Source organism: Sminthopsis crassicaudata, chromosome 5 (genome assembly GCF_048593235.1).
Source record: "Sminthopsis crassicaudata isolate SCR6 chromosome 5, ASM4859323v1, whole genome shotgun sequence".
Lineage (NCBI taxonomy): Eukaryota > Metazoa > Chordata > Mammalia > Dasyuromorphia > Dasyuridae > Sminthopsis > Sminthopsis crassicaudata.
In genome coordinates this window covers 239,994,684-240,020,412 of record NC_133621.1, presented here as the reverse complement: position 1 = coordinate 240,020,412, position 25,729 = coordinate 239,994,684, and the positions used below count along the sequence as shown (strand labels likewise).

General features: G+C 35.1%; 1 protein-coding gene across 6 annotated transcripts in view; it reads right to left on the bottom strand.

The window, feature by feature from the left end:
• The window catches only part of TMTC1 (transmembrane O-mannosyltransferase targeting cadherins 1), a 318,149-nt gene that overhangs the window by 236,833 nt on the left and 55,587 nt on the right, over window positions 1-25,729 (bottom strand). For 5 of the 6 annotated variants that reach the window (XM_074270648.1, XM_074270645.1, XM_074270644.1 and 2 more), the window contains one exon: window positions 1,169-1,360. The exons of the other annotated variant lie outside the window; for it this stretch is intronic. In XM_074270648.1, the coding sequence (XP_074126749.1) occupies window positions 1,169-1,360 (192 nt within the window). The remainder of the gene's footprint in view (window positions 1-1,168; window positions 1,361-25,729) is intronic. 6 annotated transcript variants of the gene reach the window in all.

Here is a 25,729-nt window from a genome sequence, read left to right as displayed (position 1 = left end):
ATATTGGGGGGCAGCTAGATGCAGTGGATAAAGCACTGGCCCTTAAATCAAGAGGACCTGAGTTCAAATTTGGCCCCAGACACTTAACACTTCCTAGTCGTGTGACTCTAGGCAAGTCACTTAACCCCAATTGCCTCAAAAAAAAAAAAAAAAAAAAAAAGAGGTAATGGAAAAGTATTGCATTGTTAGAGCAAAATAAACCCATATGAGGATGTATATAATCTGATATAAAGTGAAGAGCAGAACTAGGAAAACAATATACATAAGGGTAAAAATTTGAGGAAGGAAAAAAAATTAATACTATGTCATTATAATAAACTGAGAAAACGTACCCTTCTTCCATGGAGAAATGGAAACCGAGTATGAATATTCAGATATAGCATATCAAATAGGAGACATGTATTGGTAACTTCTGCATAACTGTTCAGTTTTTATCTGCCTAGTCTATGTTATAGTGATTGTTCTTTAAGTATAAAAGGATGAGCAGAGGAGATTCCAGTAAGGTACATTTTTAAACAGGTCCACATAAAAATAAGTAATCTTCATGAGTATACACAGAAATACTTTACATACAAACTATTTATTTTTCTTAATTGGGGAGTTACATGCCAATGCCTTCCTCTTTCCATTCAGATCTTGTCCTGATTCATGAAGGGCCAATAGCTTCTACCCTGCTGTGAAAATCATAGATTTACAACTAAAAGATCATCTAACCCAAACTCTTTTTTTTTTTACAATTGAAAGTTGACATCAAGAGGAAAAATAATTTGTCCAACATCACATAGCTAATAATTGGCAGAATCAAAATCTGAACCCAGATTCTCTGATCAGTTCCCTTTGCACTATAGCATACTCCCATTTAAAATCAAACATACGGGCAGTTAGGTGGCATCATGGATAGAGTCAGGAGGAGGACCTTTTCAAAATCTGGCCTCAGAAATCTAATACTACCTAGTTGTGTGACCTCAGAAAAGTCATTTAACCCTGACTGACATAGGGAGGGTGTGTTAAATCAAATTGAACATAACCAAAAATAAATGGCCCAAAACAATCCAAAATTTTGTCACTCATTGCTAATCACCACAGAACAACCAAGGACAACTTAACTAGAATTCTTATGTTATTTAATATTGAAAATGTAATTAACAGCAAACTCATAAAATGATACCTCAGAATGGTCCATACTGTTGGCCTGGACATAGAGAGTCTTACATTCTGCTCAGTAGGCAATAGGGAAGAGCATGAGTTCCATGTCCCTTTGGAATGTGGCTTTGCATTTTCCTTGTGAGAGGAGGATAGCAAGGCAAGTTCAGAGACTACAGGCTGTTGAGAAATCCACTGTTGCCCTTCATGATTACTCCTAATTACAAATAAAATTGAAAATAAACAAGAGATCAGAAATTTTAAAAAATCAGAAAATTCTTTAAACTATTTGTTAAAGTTAGTTCTAACATATATTTGTCTTTACAAAAGATGATGCATGGAAAAGTAATCTCAAATCCATACATAAAATGTGACCTTATTCAAGAATGAGTTTTTCCCTTACTTGTTAGACTATTTTAAACATGTGTGTAATTGTTTTTATTCATGCTTCTTGAATCTTCAAATTATTTCACACTGAGAACTTTAGAGATCATTCAACACAACACTCAGTTATAGATGAGGAAATTGAGCTCTAGAAAGATTTAATGATTGGGCAATCACCAGAAATGATTATTCTTTGTTACATAGTGTTTTCTTAAAGTAACAAAAAGGAAAATAAGTCAAGCAAAATCATGAAGGGAATAAAGTATAAGGAAATGGCTTCTACAAATCTAGGAAAGCAGAACAGGTAGTGCTTGTTCTCAAGTCATGAAAAAGGTCATAGGATTCTGAGCCCTATAAAGCAATGTCCAATTTTAATTTAAAATAACTGTGTCAGGACTCAATGGAACTGATGGGATGAAGTATTTCTCAATATTGAGACTGTCACATGAGTCCTATACCCAGGGCAAGAAGCTGAGACCTTGGGCCTCAGGTTTCAGGAGGTCATATGATCCCTATTCCCAATCTTGAACCATGGGTTGCAGGAGGTGACAGGAAGTTGCAAAAAGTTACATGACCTGGGGGAGGCAGACAACATTGGTGACCATTGGTCAAGGATAGTTACATCCTTTTGGCCTATCCAATGAAAAGGCTTTGGTCTTGTCCTATTTAATTGGCTGTTCATAATGGGAGTTGGGATGCCTCCTGAGTGTTCAGGGCCTCACCCTGCAGGGCTTAAATAAAGATGTCTCTGATTAATTAATTTGGGAAAGGGGCTCTAGCACCTATCCCACACAGAATCAAGCCACAGAGTCTTCACATTGAGATATCATATCTATTTATTCTCAGCGAAGCAAAATTACATTAGGATACCGTACAGATGAAAAGTAAAGCCAGGAAATGGAACAAAATATTTTTATACCTTGTCCTCTAAAATAAGAGACTATATTGTGAGTCTATTGATTTCTATATCACAGCTGCTATCAACCATTTGAAAAGAAATCATTAGCTGAAATTTAATGGTAAATACTGAAAAGTTAAGAACAAAAGACAGACATCCAATATGACCCTAGGGGAAGAATTTTTCACGCAAGTAACTTGCAGAGCTCTATATGGTATAAAAGAGAAAAGATGGAGGGGAAATGATATTTGACATTATTCTATGGTTGAAATTTCTTATGCATCAATATGAAACCATTAAATACACTCAAATTTTCACATAAACAGGGAAAAAGTTTATTAACTTTTAATTAACTCAGCTTAGGTCATTCTTTTTATATGATCCAAGAGTTAGCAGGCCAAAAGTATATACACCGTTACTGATGAGATACAAGAATTGAGGGTTGAGATCCCCTCTGGTTGACGTCCCAGAAAGAAGTTGCAAACTCAAAGTTTATGGCAAAAGGGAATTTATTTACACTAAGAAGACACCTTTCTTAGCAAGCAAACTCCTGATTAGGAATTTAGCAAAGGTGGGTTTACACTGAGAAGAAAATGTAGCTTCATCAGTGGGCTAGGTCCAGAAAGGCATTTAGTGAAGTTTGGGGGTTCAGAGTTATCTTTATTAGCCTTCTGAGGTCTGGGGCTTCTTTGATCTTTGGCCCTAGCCGGAGGTCAATCTCCTGATGAGTTTGAGAGACTGATTTTCAATTAAATTCAGTTGAAAATTGAATGGGAGTTATCTGGGAAGGGTGTGCCCCTCTTAGAGGTCAGGAGGTTTTGAGAGTCAGGAACACTCTTCCCCTCCAAAGAGGACACAGTTTACATCATTTTCCTCCCTCAGTCCCCAAATACATTTGGGACAAATGGATGAAGGTCTCATTTTCTGTAGCTACTTCAAGCTGACAAGGTTTGTAGAGTTGTCTCTATGTTCAATAGGAGTTCAGGACAGGAGGGGAAGTTCAAGATCTAAAGATAGCAGTAGCTGCATCTAAGGAATGTTGTGTGTCCAAGTAGCTTGGAGCCTGGAGGAAAAAAAATCTCACAAGCAGATTAAAAATAGGGTGTCATCCAAAGTAGAAACGGTGAAGTTTGGGAATGGGGCCTTTCCAAAAAAGCATCAGGTCCCATCTGTGGTCTGCCTTGAGGATACTGATGGCCCACCCAACAATCCTAAATGCCCTACTGCCCACAGAGCTCCCTAGCTAAAAGGCTAAGAAGGAATTAACTACTAGCAGGGGCCATAGAATGACATCAAGAAAAGCCGGAAAGATGCTAGGAGCAAAGTTCTCATTCTTGGAGTGAGAAAAAGTTAGGAAAGCCATTATAGTGAGAGAAAGAAGGTAGCAGACAATTTTACCCTTCTTTCTCCAGAGTGGTAATAGGACTACTCTGAAACACCTGAGAAGTAAAAGCTGGACTATTTATCGCTCTACAAGGAGCTAGGCAGGCTTAGGTGAGGTATGACCTGTTTTAGCAAGGGCCTGAGCCTTCTCAGCCCTGCAGGGAAAAGCTTCTGCCCAATTAGTAAAGTCATCAAACAAAGACAAAAAGCAACTTGAAATCCACCTTCCCTAGGTATGTGCCCCTTCTCAGAACAGTCTTCAGGAGAAGGGGATGTTTAAACCAGCCAGGAGAATTATTCCTTTGGGCTATAAGAAGGGATGTAAGAATCAGGGAGCTGGGAGATTAAAGGTGCCATAGTCAGGGATGAATGAGCAGCAGCTTTAGCTGCAAACCCATTTCCCTTGGCTTGAAGTGAATTTCCCTTCTGGTGTCCTTTACAAAATATAACTGAAACCTCTCTGGGTTTATGGACAGCTTGTAGTAGTTGTAGAATTTCTCCTGCATAGGAGAATTCTTTGCTGCCAAAAATCCCCATTCTTTCCACATATCCCTGTGAGCATGCAAAATATGCAAAGCATATTTGGAGTCAGTTTAGATATTCATTCTTATTCCCTTCCCCAGATCCAAAGCTCTGCCTTCAGCTTTCTAGGCAGAAATCCCAGAGGCCTCCTGGTAAGGGCTGCACAGAGGTGCAGAGGAAGGATCCTGTGTCCCTAGAGGAGCAGAAAGGAGGGAGTTTTATTTCCCTCCAGCAAATTTAAGCAGCATCCTACACTGCTGTTTTAAGCTTTTTAGTTTTGAGATCTTTTAAGCCGAATTTGTTTCTGTTTTTTTAAGAGACTGCCTAAGCAAGAATCCTTAGGGATAGAGGTAGATTGTCCCATTTTGCCACAAGCCTTAGATTGCCCTAATTCTATAGAGCCTCATCCTTCACTTAGGCATCCCCAGAGAGGAAGAAGTGGCAAAACCTTCCCTGATTAAGGGGACTTTTTGTCAAAAAATGCAGGAATTCCCAGTCCAGGCATCCCTGAGGGAATTCTGCTCAAGTATGGAGCTCCCAAAGACCCAAATGTTCCCAGGAATTGGAGTGTCCTAGCTATAAAATAGACAATCAGCAAGAAAAGGCTCATCTCTTACAAAGAGAAATTCCATTCCAAACAAATGTTGAGAGTATAAAGTATTTGGCAATCCATCTACCAAAGAATAGTCAGGAATTATATGAGAAAAATTATAAAACACTTGCCACAAAAATAAAGTCAGATTTAAATAATTGGAAAGACATTCAGTGCTCTTGGATAGGCCGAGCGAATATAATAAAGATGACAATACTCCCCAAACTAATCTATTTATTTAGTGCTATACCAATCAGACTCCCAAGAAACTATTTTAATGACCTAGAAAAAATAACAACAAAATTCATATGGAAGAATAAAAGGTCGAGAATTGCAAGGGAACTAATGAAAAAAAAGTCAGAGGAAAGTGGTCTAAGTGTACCTGATCTAAAGCTATATTATATAGCAGCAGTCACCAAAACCATTTGGTATTGGCTAAGAAATAGACCGGTAGATCAGTGGAACAGATTAGATACAAAGGACAAAAAAGGGTACAACTATAGCAATCTAATCTTTGACAAACCCAAAGATACCAACATTAGGGACAAAAATTCATTATTCAGAAGAAACTGTTGGGAAAACTGGAAATTAGTATGGCAGAAATTAGATATGGACCCACACTTAACACCATATACCAAGATAAGATCAAAATGGGTCCATGATTTAGGCATAAAGAATGAGATCATAAATAGATTAGAGGAACAGAGAATAGTCTACCTATCAGACCTGTGGAGGAGGAAGGAATTTATGACCAGAGGAGAACTAGAGATCATTATTGATCACAAAATAGAAGATTTTGATTACATCAAACTAAAAAGTTTCTGTACAAACAATACTAATGCAAACAAGATTAGAAGGGAAGTAACAAATTGGGAAAATATTTTTAAAAGGAAAGGTTCTGACAAAGGTCTCATTTCCAAAATATATAGAGAACTGACCCTGATTTATAGGAAACCAAACCATTCTCCAATTGATAAATGGTCAAGGGATATGAACAGACAATTCTCAGATGATGAAATTGAAACTATTTCCACTCATATGAAAGAGTGTTCCAAATCACTGCTGATCAGAGAAATGCAAATTAAGACAACTCTGAGATACCACTACACACCTGTCAGATTGGCTAAGATGACAGGAACAAATAATGATGAATGTTGGAGGGGATGTGGGAAAACTGGGACACTGATACATTGTTGGTGGAGTTGTGAAAGAATCCAGCCATTCTGGAGAGCAATTTGGAACTATGCCCAAAAAGTTGTCAAACTCTGCATACCCTTTGACCCAGCATTGCTGTTATTGGGATTATATCCCAAAGAAATACTAAAGAGTGGAAAGGGACCTGTATGTGCCAAAATGTTTGTGGCAGCTCTTTTTGTTGTAGCTAGAAACTGGAAGTTGAATGGATGTCCATCAATAGGAGAATGGTTGGGTAAATTGTGGTATATGAAGGTTATGGAATATTGTTGCTCTGTAAGAAATGACCAGCAGGAGGAATACAGAGAGGCCTGGAGAGACTTAAATCAACTGATGCTGAGTGAAATGAGCAGAACCAGAAGATCACTGTACACTTCAACAACAATACTGTATGAGGATGTATTCTGATGGAAGTGGAAATCTTCAACATAAAGAAGATCCAACTCACTTCCAGTTGATCAATGATGGACAGAAATAACTACACCCAGAGAAGGAACACTGGGAAGCGAATGTAAATTGTTAACACTACTGTCTATCTACCCAGGTTACTTATACCTTCGGAAGCTAATAATTAATGTGCAACAAGAAAATGGTATTTACACACATATTGTATCTAGGTTATATTGTAACACATGTAAAATGTATGGGATTACCTGCCATCGGGGGGAGGGAGTTGAGGGAGGGAGGGGATAATTTGGAAAAATGAATAGAAAAAAAAAGAAAAGGCTCATCTCTTCAATGAGACTTGCAGGGATCCCCATACCGGGCCACCAAATGATGAGGTGCAAGAATTGAGAATTGAGATGTCCTCTGGAGACTGCCACAGTTTATTTGCTAAAGAATTTGCAAAGCTGAAGTTTGTGGCAAAAGGGAATTTATAAAAGAAAAGAGCTTTCTTAGCAGGCAAACTCCTGATTAGGAATTTAGCAAAGATGAATTTACACTGAGAAGAAAATATCTTCATCAGTGGGCTAAGTCCAGAAAGGCATTTAGTAAAGCTTCGGGGTTCAGAGTCGTCTTTTATTAGCCTTCTGAGATCTGGGGCTTCTTTGATCTTTGGCCCCAAGTTGGAGCCAATATCCAGAGGAATCTGAGAGACTGATTTTTTTTAATAATGTTTTATTTTTATTTACAAGATATATGCTTGGGTAATTTTTCAGTGTTGATAATTGCAAAACCTGTTGTTCCAATTTTTCCCCTCCTTTCCCCCAGATGGCAGGTTGACCAATAAATGTTAAATATGTTAAAGTGTAAGTTAAATACAATATATGTCTACATGTCCATACAGTTATTTTGCTGTACAAAAAGAACAGGACTTTGAAATAGTGTACAATTAACCTGTGAAGGAAATAAAAAATGCAGGTGGCCAAAAATAGAGGGACTGAGAATTCCATGAAGTGAAGTTCTTTTGCTGGGTGTAGCTGGTTCAATTCATCACTGCTCTATTGGAACTGACTTGGTTTATCTCATTGTTGAAGAGGGCCACGTGCATCAAAATTGATCATCATATAGTATTGTTGTTGGAAGTATAGAATGATCTCCTGGTCCTGCTCATTTCTCTCAGCTTCAGTTCATGTAAGTCTCTCCAGGCATTACTGAAATAATCCTGCTAGTCATTTCTTACAGAACTATAATATTCCATAATATTCATATACCACAATTTATTCAGCCATTTTCCAATTGATGGGCATCCACTCAGTTTCAAGTTTCTGGCCACTACAAAGAGGGCAGCCACAAACATTCTGGCACGTACAGGTCCCTTTCCCTCCTTTAAGATCTCTTTGGGATATAAGTCCAGTAGTAACACTGTTGCATCAAAGGGTATGCACAGTCTGATAATTTTTTGAGCATTGTCTTAATTTGCATTTCTTTGATTAATAATGACTTGGAGCATCTTTTCGTATGGCTAGAAATAGTTTCCATTTCTTCATTTTAGAATTGTCTGTTCATATCCTTGTCAATTGGAGAATGGCTTGATTTCTTATAAATTAGAGTCAATTCTCTATATATTTTGGAAATGAGGCCTTTATCACAACCTTTGACTGTAAAAATTGTTTCCCACTTTATTGTTTCCCTTCTAATGTTGTCTCCATTAGGTTTGTACAAAAACTTTTCAATTTGATATAATCAAAATTTTCTATTTTATGATCAAAATGATCTCTTCTACTTCTTTGGTCATAAATTCCTTCCTCTTCCACAGGTCTGAGAGGTAAACTGTCCTATGTTCTTCTAATTTATTTATAATATTATTCTTTATGCCTAGGTCATGAACCCATTTTGACCTTATCTTGGTGCATGGTGTTAAGTGTGGGTCAATGCTTAGTTTCTGCCAGACTAATTTCTAATTTTCCCAGCAGTTTTTTTGCCAGATAGTGAGTTCTTATCCCAAAAGCTAGGGTCTTTGGGTTTGCCAAATACTAGATTATTAAACTTTTGACTATTTTGTCCTGTGAATCTAACCAATTCCACTGATCAACTAGTCTTTTTCTTAGCCAATACTAAATGGCTTTGGTAACTGCTGCTTTATAATATAGTTTTAAATCTGGTACAGCTAGCCCACCTTCATTTGATTTTTTTTTCAATAGTTCCCTTGAAAGTCTTGACCTTTTGTTCTCCCAGATGAATTTTGCTATTATTTTTTCTAGGTCATTAAAATATAGCACTAAATAAAATAGATTAGTTTAGGTAATATTGTCATCTTAATTATATTTGCTCACTCTATCCAAGAGCATTTAATATTTAATATTTTTCAAATTCTTACTTTATTTCTGTGGAAAGCGTTTTGAAGTTTTGCTCATATAGTTCCTGATTTTCCCTTGGCAGATAGATTCCTAAATATTTTATATGATCGGTAGTTACTTTAAGTGGAATTTCTCTTTGTAACTCTATCTGTTGGATTTTGTTAGTGATATATAAGAACGCTGATGACTTATGTAGGTTTATTTTGTATCTTGCAATTTCTAAAAGTGTGGATTATTTCTAATAGCTTTTTAGTAAAATCTCTGGTGTTCTCTAAGTATACCATCATATCATGAGCAAAAAATATATCTTCATACAGTATCATTGTTGAAGTGTATAATGATCTCCTACTTCTGCTCATTTTACTCAGCATCAGCTGATGTAAGTCTCTCCAAGCCTCTCTGTATTCATTCTGCTGGTCATTTCTTACAGAACAATAATATTCCATAACATTCATATACCATAATTTACCTAACCATTCTCTAATTGATGGGCATCCATTCATTTTCCAGTTTCTAGCCACCACAAAAAGGGCTGCCACAAACATTTTGGCACATACAGGTTCCTTTCTCTTCTTTAGTATTTCTTTGGGATATAAGTCCAGTAGTTTGCTGATGGTTTTAACTAGATGGTACCGACTGTTTTAAGGAAATGTCTATTTATACTCTAGTGTTTTTAATAGGAAGGGGTGTTGGATTTTATCAAATGATTTTTCTGCATCAATTAAGATAATCATATGTTTTCTGTTAATTTGGTTATTGATATAGTAAATTATGTTAATAGTTTTCCTAATATTGAAACAGCCCTGCATTCCTGGTATAAATTCTACTTGGTCTTGCTGTATTATCCTGGGAATGATTATCTGTAATCTCTTTGCTAATGTTTTGTGTAAGATTTTTTCATCAATATTCATTAGGAAGATTGGTCTATAATTTTCTTTCTCTGTTTTCTTCCTACTTGGTTTAGGTATCAGAAGCATATCTGTATCATAAAAGGAGTTTGGGGATGGAGCCAAGATGGCAGAGAAGACACATGCTTCATTCTGAGCTCCCTTCTACCCTCACTTATTGATTACCAAATTCAGTCTCTGAAATAGTGCTTGACTGGTGCAATCCATGAATATTGGGAATATAGCAAATTATTAGCAGAAGATAATCTGGAAGATTGCTAGAAAAGATCTGTCTTCATCGGGCAGGATCGGCCAGCAGAGGGAGAACCCGAGACTAGCTAGTGCATGCTGAGCAGACCTGGGGTGGGATGTGGTTTCTGAAGGTGGAGAATTTGCAGAAAGGTCCACAAATTGACTACTCTGCTTTGGTTGACAAGCAATAGATCAGCAGAGAAGTTACATAAACGCCAAAGGTAGAGTGCACCCCAAAACACCAGAGTTTAACAGGACCTGGCCACATCCACCAGGAGTGACTCAGCACAGAACACAGCACAGCTACAGTTGTATATGCAGCAAAGGACTCTGCTCAGGGCAGTCACACTTCCCAATGTGGTGGGGCTCTGCCCAGGGCAATCACACTTCTGCACAGTGGGAGGCTCTTCTCAGGGAAGTCACACATCTCCACAATGGGGAGGCTCTGCCCAGAGTAGTCACACATCTGCAGCCAGCTTCTCTTTCCTCTTCCCAGCCTGTTTCCAGGACAGCTACTGTCCATGTGTCCCTGTTGTGTAGAGGAAGTAAGTAACCTCCTTGCCCTGAAGGCAGAACCCAAGAGCTTTAAAAAAAAAAAAAAAAAAAAAAAAAAAAAGAGTAAAAAAAGTACAGTGAGCTTTAACAATAGCTTCTATAGAGAAAGAGAGCAGATTTCCAACCCTGAGGAGACTAATAGCAGACAATCTCCAGACAAAACCCCAAAAGAGGGATATAACCTGGTTCCCATCACAAAGCTCTCCTAGAAGAAATTAGAAAAGATCTTAGAGCTAAAATAAAAATGGGGAAAGGAAAGAGAAGCTCTACAAGAAAGTATGGAAAAGATATATAACTCATGAAAAGAAAGATTTGATAAAGTAAGAAAAAAGAAAACAATTCCCTGAAATATGAACTCCTAGGGACACAGAATTTGTGAACTGGAAAAGATAAAGAACTTCCAGAAAAGTAGGTTTTGTGAATTGGAAAAAAAAATAACTAATTTTTTAAAAATTACTGAAATGAGTAAAAAATTGCATAGAGCAAAACAAGTCATTTAAAAACTCAACTGGAAATATTACAAAAAGAAGTAAAAAAAAGTTGATGAAGAAAATAAATAGTTCATTAAAAATCAGAACTGATATCAAATGATACATAATCCTTGATCCAGCAGTGTTACTACTGCATGTATATCCCAAAGAGATATTAAAGACAGAAAAGGGACCTGTATGTGCTAAAAACTTTGGGACAGCCTTTTTTGTAGTGCCTAGAAAATGGAAAATGAATGGATGCCCATCAATTGGAGAATTGGGAAAATTGTCATAAATGAATGTTATGGAATATTATTGTTCTTTAAGAAATGATCACCAGGATGATAACAGAGAAGCTTGGAGAGACTTACATAAATTCATGTTAAGTGAAACAAGCAGAACCAGGAGATCATTATACATATACAACAACAATACCATATGAGGATGTATTCTGATGGAAATGGATCTCTTCAACAATGAGAAAATCCAATTTGCTTCCAAATGATCAATTATGGACTGAATCAGCTACACCAAGAAAAAGAACACTGGCAAATAATATGAACTACTTGCATTTTTGTTTTTCTTCCCAGGTTATTTTTACCTTTCCAATTTTTCTTGTAAACATATAAGATATACTCCAACATGATTAATATGAGTTAACCTGCCATCTAGGGGAAGGCATGGAGGGAGGGAAGGAAGAAGTTGGAACGGAAGTGAGTGCAAGGGACAATATTGAAAAAGTACCCATGCATATGTTCTGTCAACAAAAACCTATAATTTAAAAAAAAATCAGAACTGAACAAATAGAAATGAATAATTTGTTGAGACATCAAGAATCAGTCAAGCAAAATCAAGAAAATGAAAAAAAAATACAAAAAAATGTTAAATATCTACTTGGAAAAACAACAGACCTGAAAAATAGATCTAGGACAAATAATCTGAGGATTATTGGACTTCCTGAAAGTTATGACAAAAAAAAGTGCCTAGACACTATTTTACAGGAAATCATCCAAGAGAGCTGCCCAGGTGTAATAGAATCAGAAGGTAAAATAGACATTGAATGAATTCATCAAACACCTTCTGAAAGAGACCCCAAAATAAAAACTCCAGGGAATATTCTGACTAAATTTCAGAATTATCAGACTAAGGGAAAAATACGACAAGCAGCCAGGAAAAAAAAAAAATTCAAAAATCCAGGAGTCACAATAAGGATCACTCATGATCGCAGCCTCCACATTAAAGCATCAAAACGCCTGAAATCTAATATTCTGAAAGGCAAAAGAACTTGGAATGCAGCAAAGAATAATCTACCTAGCTAAGCTGAGCATTTTCTTCCAGGAAAGAAGATGGACATTCAATGAAACAGATGAATTGCATTTATTCCTAATGAAAAAAACCAGAGTTAAACAAAAAATTTGCCCTCCAAATACAGGGTTCAAGAGAAGCATAAAAGACAAAAAGAACTCTTCTGAATTTCTGTTACGGTCATACATAAAGAACACATGGTATAATGTGATTATATAATTATATAATTGTATATATTTATATATTGATTATATAATACAAAAAAAAAAAAAGGTAATTAGAAGTAGAAAGGGGATTGTATCAGAAAAAGGGAAAAGGGGAGATAAAAAAGGGAAATTACATCCCAAGAGCAAAGGAAACCTATCATATCTGAGAGAATTAAGGGAGGGGGAGGAACATTAGGTGAATTTTACTCTCATCAGGTTTGGCTCAAAGAGAAAACAATAGGCATATCTGGTTTACAAAGAAACTTCTCTCACCTCATTAAAAAGTGGGAGAGGAAAAGGGAAAAGGAAAAGAGTAGGCTAAATAGAAGGGAATACAGAAAAAATAATGTACATCTATAAGAAAGGGGGAGGGATTCAAATGGGGTGGAAAGGATTCTAAAGGAGAGATGCATGAGCCAAGTGTGCCCATAAGTTTAATACTGGGGAGGGGGGTAAGGGAGGAAAGGAAAAGAAAAGTATAATCTGGGGATATTAAGATGGCAGGAAATAAAAAATTAGTAGTTTTAACTGTAAATGTGAATGGGATAAACTCTCCCATAAAGTGGAGGTGCATAGCAGACTGGATCAAAAGCCAGAATCCTACAATATGTTGTTTACAAGAAACACATTTAAAGAGGGTGATAAAAGTATCAGAAGTAAAATAAAAAGTCTCGAGCAGAATCTACTGTGCTTTAGGCGAAGTAAAAAAAAAAAGTGTATCAAAAGCAGATCAAGCAAAAGCAAAAATTAATCTAATTAAAAGAGATAAGGAAGAAAATTATATCTTGCTAAAGAGTAGCATAGAAAATGAAATAATATCAATACTAAACATATATGCACAAAGTGGCATAGCATCTAACTTCCTAAATAAGAAGTTAAGAGATTTGCAAGAAGAAATAAATAGCAAAACTAGAATAGTGGGAGATCTCAACCTTGCACTCTCAAAATTAGATAAATCAAACCACAAAACAAATAAGAAAAAAAGTTAAAGAGATAAATAGAATATAAGAAAAGTTAGGTATGATAGATCTTTGGAGAAAACTGAATGGAGACAGAAAGGAGTATACTTTCTTCTCATTAGTCCATGGAAACTATTAAAAAAAAAAACTGACCATATATTAGGACATAAAGATCTCAAAATTAAATGCAGAAAGGCAGAAATAGTAAATGCATTCCTTTCAGATGCAATAAATCTTCATTCAACAAAAAGCTAGAGGCTTACTTAATAAAATAGAGAAAGAGAAAATCAACAAATTGGTCTTACACCTTAAAAAGCTAGAAAAAAATCAAATTAAAAACCCCCAATCAAATACTAAACTTGAAATTCTAAAATTAAAAAGACAAATTGATAAAGTTGAAAGTAAAAAAAAAAAAACTATTGAATTAATAAATAAAACTGAGTTGTTTTTTTAATTATTTAAATTAATTTTATAATTATAACATTTTTTGACAGTACATATGTTCTGAATTTTCCCCTCCTTCCCTCCACCCTATCTTCTAGATGGCAGCCATTCCCATACATATTAAATGTGTTATAGTATATCCTAGATACAATATATATGTGCAGAACCAAATTTTGTTGTTGTTGTTGTTGTTGTTGTTGTTGTTGTTGTTGTTGTTGTTGTTGTTGCAAAGGAAGAATTGGATTCAGAAAATAAAAATAAAACCTGGAAAGAAAACAAAAATGCAAACAGTTTACACTCATTTTCCAGTGTTCCTTCTCTGGGTGTAGCTGATTCTGTCCATCATTGATCAATTGGAACTGGATTAAATCTTCTCTATGTTGAAGATATCCACTTCCATCAGAATACCTCCTCATACAGTATTTGTTGTTGAAGAATATAATGATCTCCTACTTCTGCTCATTTTACTCAGCATCAGTTGATGTAAGTCTCTCCAAGTCTCTCTGTATTCATTCTGCTGGTCATTTCTTACAGAACAATAATATTCCATAACATTCATATACCATAATTTACCCAACCATTCTCTAATTGATGGACATCCATTCATTTTCCAGTTTTTAGCCACTGCGAAAAGAGCTGCCACAAACATTTTGGCATATACAGGTCCCTTTCCCTTCTTTAGTATTTCTTTGGGATAAAAGCCCAGTGGTAGCACTGCTGGATCAAAGGGTATGCACAGTTTGATAACATTTTGGGCATACGAGCGAATATAATTAAGATGACAATACTCCCTAAACTAATCTATTTATTTAGTGCTATACCAATCAGACTCCCAAGAAACTATTTTAATGACCTAGAAAAATAACAACAGAATTCATATGGAACAACAAACGGTCGAGAATTTCAAGGGAAGTAATGAAAAAAAAAATTAAATGAAGGTGGTTTAGCTGTACCTGATCTAGAACTATATTATAAAGCAATAGTCACCAAAACCATTTGGTATTGGCTAAGAAATAGACTAGTTGATCAGTGCAATAGGTTAGGTTCACAGAGCAAGATAGTGAATAAAATTAGCAATCTAGTGTTTGTCAAACCCAAAGATCCCAACTTTTGGGATAAGAATTCATTATTTGACAAAAACTGCTGGGAAAACTGGAAATTAGTATGGCAGAAACTAGGCATGGACCCACATTTAACACCACATACTAAGATAAGATCAAAATGGGTCCAAGATTTAGGCATAAAGAAGGAAATCATAAATAAATTAGAGGAACATAGGATAGTTTACCTCTCAGACTTGTGGAGAAGGAAGGAATTTGTGTCCAAAGGAGAACTAGAGACCATTATTGATCACAAAATAGAAAATTTTGATTACACCAAATTAAAAAGTTTCTGCACAAACAAAACTAATGCAAATAAGATTAGAAGGGACGTAACAAATTGGGAAAACATTTTTACAGTTAAAGGTTCTGATAAAGGCCTCATCTCCAAAATATACAGAGAATTGACTTTAATCTGTAAGAAATCAAGCCATTCTCCAATTGATAAATGGTCAAAGGATATGAACAGACAATTTTCAGATGATGAAATTAAAACTATTTCCACTCATATGAAAGAGTGTTCCAAATCACTATTGATCAGAGAAATGCAGATTAAGACAACTCTGAGATATCATTACACACCTGTCAGATTGGCTAAGATGACAGGAACAAATAACGATGAATGTTGGAGTGGCTGTGGGAAAACTGGGACACTGATGCATTGTTGGTGGAGTTGTGAAAGAATCCAACCATTCTGGAGAGCAATCTGGAATTATGCCCAAAAAGTTATCAAAATGTGCATACCCTTTGACCCAGCCATACTGCTACTGGGGTTATATCCCAAGGAAATACTAAAGAAGGGAAAGGGACCTGTATGTGTCAAAATATTTGTGGCAGCCCTTTTCGTAGTGGCTAGAAACTGGAAAATGAATGGATGTCCATCAATTGGAGAATGGTTGGGTAAATTATGGTATATGAATGTTATGGAATATGATTGTTCTGTAAGAAATGACCAACAGAAGGAATACAGAGAGGCTTGGAGAGACTTACATCAACTGATGCTGAGTGAAACGAGCAGAACTAGGAGATCACTTTACACTTCAACAATGATACTGTATGAGGATATATTCTGATGGAAGTGGATATCTTCAACATAGAGAAGAGCTAATCCAATTCCAATTGATCAATGATGGACAGAATCAGCTACATCCAGAAAAGGAACACTGGGAAATGAGTGTAAACTGTGAGCTTTTTTTTTTGTTTGTTTTTCTTCCCAGATTATTTTTACTTTCCGAATACAATTCTTCCTTTGCAACAACAACAACAACAAAGTTCGGTTCTGCACATATATATTGTACCTAGGATGTACTATAAGATATTTAATATGTATGGGAATGCCTGCCATCTAGGGGAGGGGATGGAGGGAAGGAGGGGAAAAATTCGGGAACAGAAGGGATAATGTTGTAAAAAAAAAAAAAAAAATTACCTATGCATATGTACTGTCAAAAAATGTTATAATTATAAAAATTAATAATAAAAATATTTTCCCAGTTATATCAAAAAAAAAAATTGGGGCATAATTCCAGATTGCTCTCCAGAATGCTTGGATTTTTTCACAACTACACCAACAATGCATCAGTGTCCCATTTTTCCCACATTCCCTCCAACATTCATCATTATTTGTTCCTGCCATCTTAGCCAATCTGACAAGTGTGTAGTGGTATCTCAGAGTTGTCTTAATTTGTATTTCTCTGATCAGTAGTGATTTGGAACACTCTTTCATATGAGTGGATATAGTTTCAACTTCATCATCTGAAAATTGTGTATTCATATTCTTTGACCATTTATTTATTGGAGAATGGCTTGATTCTAAGAGTTGGTTTTATGAAAAAACCAATAAAATAGATAAACCTTTGGTAATGATTAGAAAAAGGAAAGAGAAAAATCAAATTGTTAGTCTTAAAAATTGAAAAGGGAGAACTTTACATCAATAATGAGGAAATTAGAACAGTAATTAGGAGTTACTTTGCTCAACATTATGCCAATAAATTTGATAACTTAAGTGAAATGGATGACTACCTTCAAAAATATAGGCTGCCCAGATTAACAGAGGAGGAAGTAAATTGCTTACATAGTCCCATTTTAGAAAAATAAATAGAACACGCTGTTAAATAACTCCCTAAAAAAAAAATCCCAAAGACCAGATGGATTTACATGTGAATTCTACCAAACATTTAAAGAACAATTAACTCCAACTATTTGAAAATATAAGGAATGAAGGACTCCTACCAAATTCCTTTTATGACATAGACATGGTATTGATACCTAAACTAGGTAGGTTGAAAACAGAGAAAGAAAATTCGAGACCAATATCCCTAAAAAATGTTGATGCAAAAATCTTAAATAAAATATTAGCAAAAAGATTACAGAAAATTGTCCTTAGGATAATACACCGTGACCAAGTAGGATTTATACCAGGAATGCAGGGCTGGTACAATATTAGGAAAACTATTAGCATAATTGACTATATTAATAACAAAATTAACAAAAACCATATGATCATCTCAATAGATGCAGAAAAAGCATTTGATAAAATCCAACATCCATTCCTATTAAAAACACTTGAGAGAATAGAAATAAGTCAGCTTTTCCTTAAAATAATTAGTAGCATCTATTAAAAACCATCAGTAACCATCATATGTACTAGAGATAAATTGGAACCATTCCCAGGAGTGAAACAAGGTTGCCCACTATCACCATTATTACTCAATATTTTATTAGAAATGCTAGCTTCAGCAATAAGAGTTGAGAAGGAGATTAAAGGATTTAGAGCAGGTAATGAGGAACCAAATTGTCACTCTTTGCAGATGATATGCTGGTATACTTAGAGAACCTCAGAGATTTTACTAAAAAGCTATTAGAAAAATCCACAACTTTAACAAAGTTGTAGGATACAAACTAAATCCCCATAAATCATCAGCATTCTTATATGTCACTAACAAAATCCAACAGTTAGAGATACAAAAAGAAATTCCATTTAAAGTAACTGCCAATAGTAAAAAATATTTGGGAATCTATCTGCCAAGGGAAAGTCAGAAACTATATGAGCAAAACTATAAAACACTTTCCACACAAATAAAGTCTGATCTAACCAACTGGAAAAATACTGAGTGTTCTTGGATAGGGTGATCAAATATAATAAAGATGACAATATTACCTAAACTAATCTATTTAGTGCTATATTTTAATGACCTAGAAAAAATAACAACAAATTTCATCTGGAAGATGAATCAAGACTTTCAAGGGAACTACTGAAAAAAAAAATTAAATGAAGGTGGCCTAGCTGCACCAGATTTAAAACTATATTATAAAGCAGCAGTTACCAAAACCATTTGTTATTGGCTAAGAAATAGACTACTTAAATAGTGAAATAGGTTAGATTCACAGGATAAAATAGTAAATAACTTTAATAATCTAGTGTTTGACAAACCCAAAGACTCTAGCTTTTGGAATAAGAACTCACTGTTTGACAAAAACTGCTGGGAAAATTGGAATAGTATTGCAGAAAGCAGGCATTGGCCCACACTTAACACTGTACACCAAGATAAGGTCAAATGGGTTCATGATCTAGACATAAAGAATGAGATTATAAATAAATTAGAAGAACATAGGGTAGCTTATCTCTGAGACCTGTAGAGAAGGGATTTGTGAGCAAAGAAGAACTAAAGATCATTATTGATCACAACATAGAAAATTTTGATTATATCAAATTTGAAAAGGTTTTATACAAACAAAACTAATTCAGACAAGATTAGAAGGGAAGCAATAAACTGGGAACAGTTTTACAGTTAAAAGTTCTGATAAAGGTCTCATTTCCAGTATATATAATTGACTCTAATTTATAAGAAACCAAGCAATTCTCCAATTGATAAATGATCAAAGGATATGAACAATTTTCAGATGAAGAAATGTAAACTATTTCTAGCCATATGAAAAGATGCTCCAAGTCATTATTAATCAGAGAAATGCAAATTAAGACAACTCTGAGATACCACTACATATCTGTCAGATTGACAAGGATGACAAAACTGGGACACTGATACATTGTTGGTAGAATTATGAATGCATCCAGCTATTCTGGAGAACAATTTGGAACTATGCTCAGAAAGTATCAAACTGCGCATACCCTTTGATCCAGCAGTGGGCTTATATCCTAAAAAGATCTTAAAGGGAAAGGGACCCACATGTGCAAAAATGTTTGTGGCAGCCCTTTTTGTAGTGGCTAGAAACTGGAAATTGAATGGATGTCTATCAATTGGAGAATGGTTGGGTAAATTATTGTATATGAATGTTATGGAATATTATTGTTCTGTAAGAAATAAGCCTAGAGAGACTTACATGAACTGATGCTGAGTGAAATGAACAGAACTATATGAATATATATATATATATATATATGTATATATATATATATATATATACAGTTATATATATTTCAACAATACTAGAGGATGATCAATCTGATGGACGTGGATCTCTTCAACAATGAGATGAACCAAATCAGTTCCATTTGTTCAATAATGAAGAGAACCAGCTACACCCAGGGAAAGAACTCTGGGAAATGCATTAGAACCACAATATAGCATTTCCATTCCCTCTGTTTTTGTCCATTTGTATTTTTTATTTCCTTCTCAAGTTAATTTTACCTTATTTCTAAGTCTAATTTTTCTTGTGCAGCAAAATAACTGTATGAATATATATATATATTGTATTTAATATATACTTTAACATATTTAACATGTAGTGGTCTACCTACCATCTAGGGGAGGGGGTGGGGGAAAGGAGGGGAAAAATTGGAACAGAAAGTTTTGCTGAAGGTTTCAATGCTGAAAAATTACCATGCAAGATATATGCGAAAAACATACATATATCTTGTAAATAAAAAGCTATAATAAAAATAAATGGAGTTTGGTAGGAGTCCTGCATTCCCTATTTTTTTCAAATAGTTTATATAATATTGGAGTTAATTGTTCTTTAAATGTTTTCTTTAAATTCACAGGTAAATATATCTTGCCTGGCAATCTTTTCATAGGGAGCTGATTAATAGCATGTTCTATTTCTTTTTCTAAAATGGAACTATTTAAGTAATTTATTTACTCTTCTATTAATCGGAGTAATCTATATTTTTGTACATATTCCTCCATTTCACTTAGGTTGTCAAATATATTGGCATAAAGTTGGGCAAATTAATACCTTCCTTTTCATTTTTGAGACTAACAATTTGATTTTCCTCTTTCCTTTTTCTAAACAGATTTACCAAAGGTTTTATCTATTTTGTTGTTTTTTTCATAAAACCAACTCTTAGTTTTATTTATTAATTCAATAGTTTCAATTTTGTTAACTTCTCCTTTTAATTTTAGAATTTCAAGTTTAGTATTTGATTGGGGGGTTTTAATTTGGTCTTTTTCTAGCTTTTTAAGTTGCAAGCTCAGTTCATTGATCTCTTTATTTTATTCAAGTAAGCCTCTAATGATATAAAATTTCCCCTTATTACCGCTTTGGATGCATCCCACAAATTTTGGTATGTTGTCTCATTATTGTCATTCTCTTGGATGAATTTATTGTGTCTATGATTTGTTGTTTTACACATTCATTCTTTACGATGAGATTGTTTAGTTTCCAATTACTTTTTAGTCTATTTTTCCCTGTCCTTTTATTAAATGTAATGTTTATTGCATTGTGATATGAAAAAATGCATTTACTATTTTTCCCTTTCTGCATTTGATTTTGAGATCTTTATGTCCTAATATATGGTCAGTTTTTGTATAGGTTCCATGAACTGCCAAAAAGAAAATGTACTCCCTTTCTGTCTCCATTCAATTTTCTCCAAAGAGCTATCATGTCTAGATTTTCTAGTATTCTATTTACCTCTAACTTCTTTCTTATTTATTTTGTGGTTTGATTTATCTAATATTGAGAGACCAAGCTTGAGATCTCCCACTATTATAGTTTTGCTGTCTATTTCTTTTTGCAACTCTCTTAATTTCTCCTTTAGGAATTTAGATGCTACACCACTTGGTGCATATATGTTTAATATTGATATTGCTTCATTATCTGTAGTACTCTTTAGCAAGATATAGTTTCCTTTCTTATCTCTTTTATCAGATCAATTTTTACTTTTGCTTAATCTGAGATGAGTTTGGCTAACCCTTCTTTTTTTACTTCACCTGAAGCATATATTTACTCCAGCCTTTTTCCTTTACTCTACATGTATCACTCTGCTTTACATGTATTTCTTGTAAATAACATATTATAGGACTTTAGCTTTTAATCCAGCTTGCTATACGCTTACTTTTTTTGGGAAAGTTATGGTTAAAACTACTAATTCTGTATTTCCTACCATCTTATTAACCCCAAATTATACTTTTCTCTTTCTTTTTCCTCTTTCCCTCCTCCCCAGTATTTTTTAGAGTAGGTAATACTTATGAGCACTACTTGCCTCAAGAAGTCCTCCTCCTGGGGGCAGCTAGGTGGTGCAGCAGATAGAGCACCAGCCCTGAATTCAGGAGGACCCGAGTTCAAATCTGATCTCAGACACTTAACACTTCCTAGCTGTGTGACCCTGGGCACAGCCTCAGGGGAAAAAAAAAAAAAAAAAGTCCTCATCCTTTAGAGACCCTCCCCTTTTTTATACTTTTCCCCTCTATTTAGCTTACTCCTTCCCTTTTCCCCTTTCCCCTCCCACTTTTTTATAAAATGAGAGGTTTTTCTTGGTAAAACCAAATATATCCAATATTCTTTCTTTGGTCCAAATCTGATGAGAGCAAGAGTCACACAATATTCATCATTCTCCCTTCTTTCCTTCAATTATAATATGCTTTGTCTTTTCCTGAGATGTAATTTCCCTCATTTCGCTTCCACTTTCCCCCCTTTTTTTGTTACAATCTGGTTTTCCATCTCTAGTTTCTTTCGTAAATTATAATAGTAAAATCAGGTTATACATGTATTCCCATAACAGAAATACAATTCTCAAGAGGTTTTTTAGTTTTTGTTTTTGTTTTTGTTTTTTTACATTTTTATGCTTCTCTTGAGTTTTATATTTGGAAGTCAAATTTTTTGTTTATCTCTGGTGTTTTTATTAAAACACATGGAATTCACAAGTTTCATTGAATGTCCATCTTCTTTCCTGAAATAAAATGTTCAGTTTAGCAGGAAATTTATTCTTGGCTGCATTCCAAGATCCTTCACCTTTTGGAATATCAGATTCCAGGCCTTTCAATCCTTTAAAGTGGAACCTGCTAGGTCATGAGTAATCCTTATTGTGGCTCATAGGTATTTAAATTGTTTCTGGATGTTTTTAATATTTTTTCCTTGGTCCAATAATTCTCAAATTTAGCCACAATATTCCTTGGGGTTTTGATTTTGGGGTTGCTTTCAGGAGGCATTCAGTGAATTCTTTCAATGGTCATTTTACCTTCTGTTTCTATGATATCCAGGCAGTTCTGTCTTTTTATCACGTATTTCAGGGAATCCAATAGTCCTTAGATTGCCTCTCCTAGATCTATTTTCAAGATCAGTTGTTTTCCCAATTAGGTATTTTACATTTTTTTCTATTTTTTTTTTCATTTTTTTGGTTTTGCTTGACTGATTTTTGTCTTTTTGAGTCATTCATTTCCATTTGTTCAATTCTGAATTTTAGTTTGTTATTTCCTTCATTTACTTTTTTTTTTTCAATGAGTTGTTTTGTTCCATGGAATTCTTTTCCATTTCATAAATTGTGTTTTTTTAAGGAGCTATTTTCTTTTTCTATTTCACAAATTCTGTTTTCTGGGAATTGCTTTCTTTTTCTATTTTATCAAATCTTTTAATGAGCTATACGCTTTTTCCATTTCACTAAGTCTATTTTGTGTTGCCTTTTCCAAACCTCTTGCAAAGCTTTTGTTTTCTTCTAGCTCTCTTTTAAGATCCTTTTTAATTTCTTCTAGGAGAGCCTTGTGTGATGGAGACCAGATTATATCATCTTTTGGGGCTTCATCTGGAGATAATCTGCCTTTAGTCTCCTCAGTGTTTGAAATCTGTTCTTCTCTTTAGCCATAAAATCTGTCAATTGCTAGAGTCCTCTTTACTTTTTTACTCATTTTTTTAAAGTTAATTTAAAGTTTGCCTTTAGAGAAGGGCAAGGGACCTGTATGTGCAAGAATGTTTCTGGCAGCCCTCTTTGTAGTGGCCAGAAACTGGAAACGGAGTGGATATCCATCAATTGGAGAATGGCTGAATAAATTGTGGTTTGTGTATATTATGGAAAATTATTGTTCTGTAAGAAATTATCAGCAAGATGGTTTCAGAAAGGCCTGGAGGGACTTATATGAACTGAAGCTGAGTGAAATAAGCAGAACCAGGAGATCATTCTATAATTCAACAATAATACTATATGATGATCAATGCTGATGGACATGGCCCTCTTCAACAATAAGATGAACCAAATCAGTTCCAATAGAGCAGTAATGAATTGAACCAGCTATATACAGAGAAAGAGCTCTGTGAGATGACAATTTGGAACTATGCCCAAAAAGTTATCAAACTGTGCATACCCTTTAACCCAGCAGTGCTACTACTGGGCTTATATTCAAAGAAATACTAAAGAGGGGAAAGGGACCTGTGTGTGCCAAAATGTTTGTAGCAGCTCTTTTCGTAGTGGCTAGAAACTGGAAGATGAATGGATGTCCATCAATTGGAGAACGGTTGGGTAAATTATGGTACATACAGCGAAAGAACTCTGGGAGATGACTATGAACCACTACATAGAATTCCCAATCCCTCTATTTTTGTCTGCCTGCGTGTTTTATTTCCTTCACAGGCTAATTGTACACTATTTCAAAGTCCAATTCTTTGAACTCAAATAACCTCTCAAATAACCGTATGGACATGTATACGTATATTGTATTTAACTTATATTTTAATATATTTAACATGTATTGGTCAACCTGCCAACTGGGGGAGGGGGTGGGGGGAAGAAGGGGAAAAGTTGGAACAAAAGGTTTTGCAACTGTCAGTGCTGAAAAATTACCCATGCATATATTTGGTAAACAAAAAGCTATAATTTAAAAACAAAAAAAAATGTCTGCTTTAGGGTAGGAGAGATTTTCCAAGGGACCATTGGATCAGTGATGGTTCTCTTGTGATGCTGGATGGGCATGGCCAGGTTCCCTGAGATGTTGGTGTTTTAGGGTTCACTCCTGATCTTTTGTATTTGTGTTGAATGTTTTATAACTTCTCTGTTGATCTACTGGCTTGCAACCAAGGCATAGTGACCAGCACTGCTATAGATTCCTGTAGATTCCTCCCTGTGGAAATTCTCTGCCACATGCAGTCTGTAATGCTGGCAGAAACAGCAATATCATGGGGCCCTGCACTGTCAAAGCTGGCATTTGTGGTCAGCTGTTTATGTTAGATTGCTTTTCTCTTCTTTCAGATTGAAACAGACCTTTTTTGGTCTGTTTCCTCCCATAAATTCTCTGCCACACAGAGACTGCATTGACCCTGGGACTCTGAGCTATCTGCGCTGGCGTTTGTACTCAGCTGGTTGAGCTGGCGGCCTCCTTCCCATTTCCAATTGAAACAGACCTTTTCTGGTGATCTTTGAAATTATCTTCTGCTGATAATTAATTGCACTCCCAATATTTGTGGATTCTCTGTAATTCTGAATTAGCTAAGCCAGAGCTAATTCAGAGGCTGGATTTTGTAATTATTTTGAGGGTTGTAAAGGTTAGAGAGAAATGTGTGTCATCTCTGCCATCTTGGATCCACTCCCAGAAGTCCCGAAACTTTTTTTATAACAACAAATTTCAGAATCTGGCCATTCTGGAGAGCAATTTGGAACTATGCCCAAAAAGTTATCAAACCGTGCATACCCTTTAACCCAGCAGTGCTACTACTGGGCTTATATTCAAAGAAATACTAAAGAGGGGAAAGGGACCTGTGTGTGCCAAAATGTTTGTAGTGGCTAGAAACTGGAAGATGAATGGATGTCCATCAATTGGAGAACAGTTGGGTAAATTATGGTATATGAAGGCTATGGAATATTATTGCTCTGTAAGAAATGACCAGCAGGATGAATTCAGAAAGGCTTGGAGAGACTTGCATGAACTGATGCTGATGAAATGAGCAGACCACTATACACTTCAACAACAATACTGTATGAGGATGTATTCTGATGGAAGTGGATATCTTCAACATAAAGAAGATCCAACTCACTTCTAGCTGATCAATGATGGACAGAAACAACTATACCCAGAGAAGGAACACTGGGAATTGAATGTAAAATATTAGCACTACTGTCTATCTACCCAGGTTACTTATACCTTCGGAATCCAATAATTAACGTGCAACAAGAAAATTGGATTTACACACATATATTATATCTAGGGTTATATTCTAACACATGTGAAATGTATGGGATTGCCTGTCATCTAGGGGAGGGAGTAGAGGGAGGGAGGGGAAAATCTGAAAAAATGAATACAAGGGATAATGTTATAAAAAAATTACTCATGCATATATACTGTCAAAAAAATTTATAATTATAAAATTAATTTTAAAAAAATTTCAGCCTTAATTTCTAAGTCAGAAAAGCACAAAGCAAAGAAAAATAACAAACTGGTAAAAAAAAAATGGTTACAAATTTTTAAATAAAATCATAGCCAAAAAAAAAAACCCCCTACATAAAAGCATATCCAGAAAGTATATATTTGCTATTG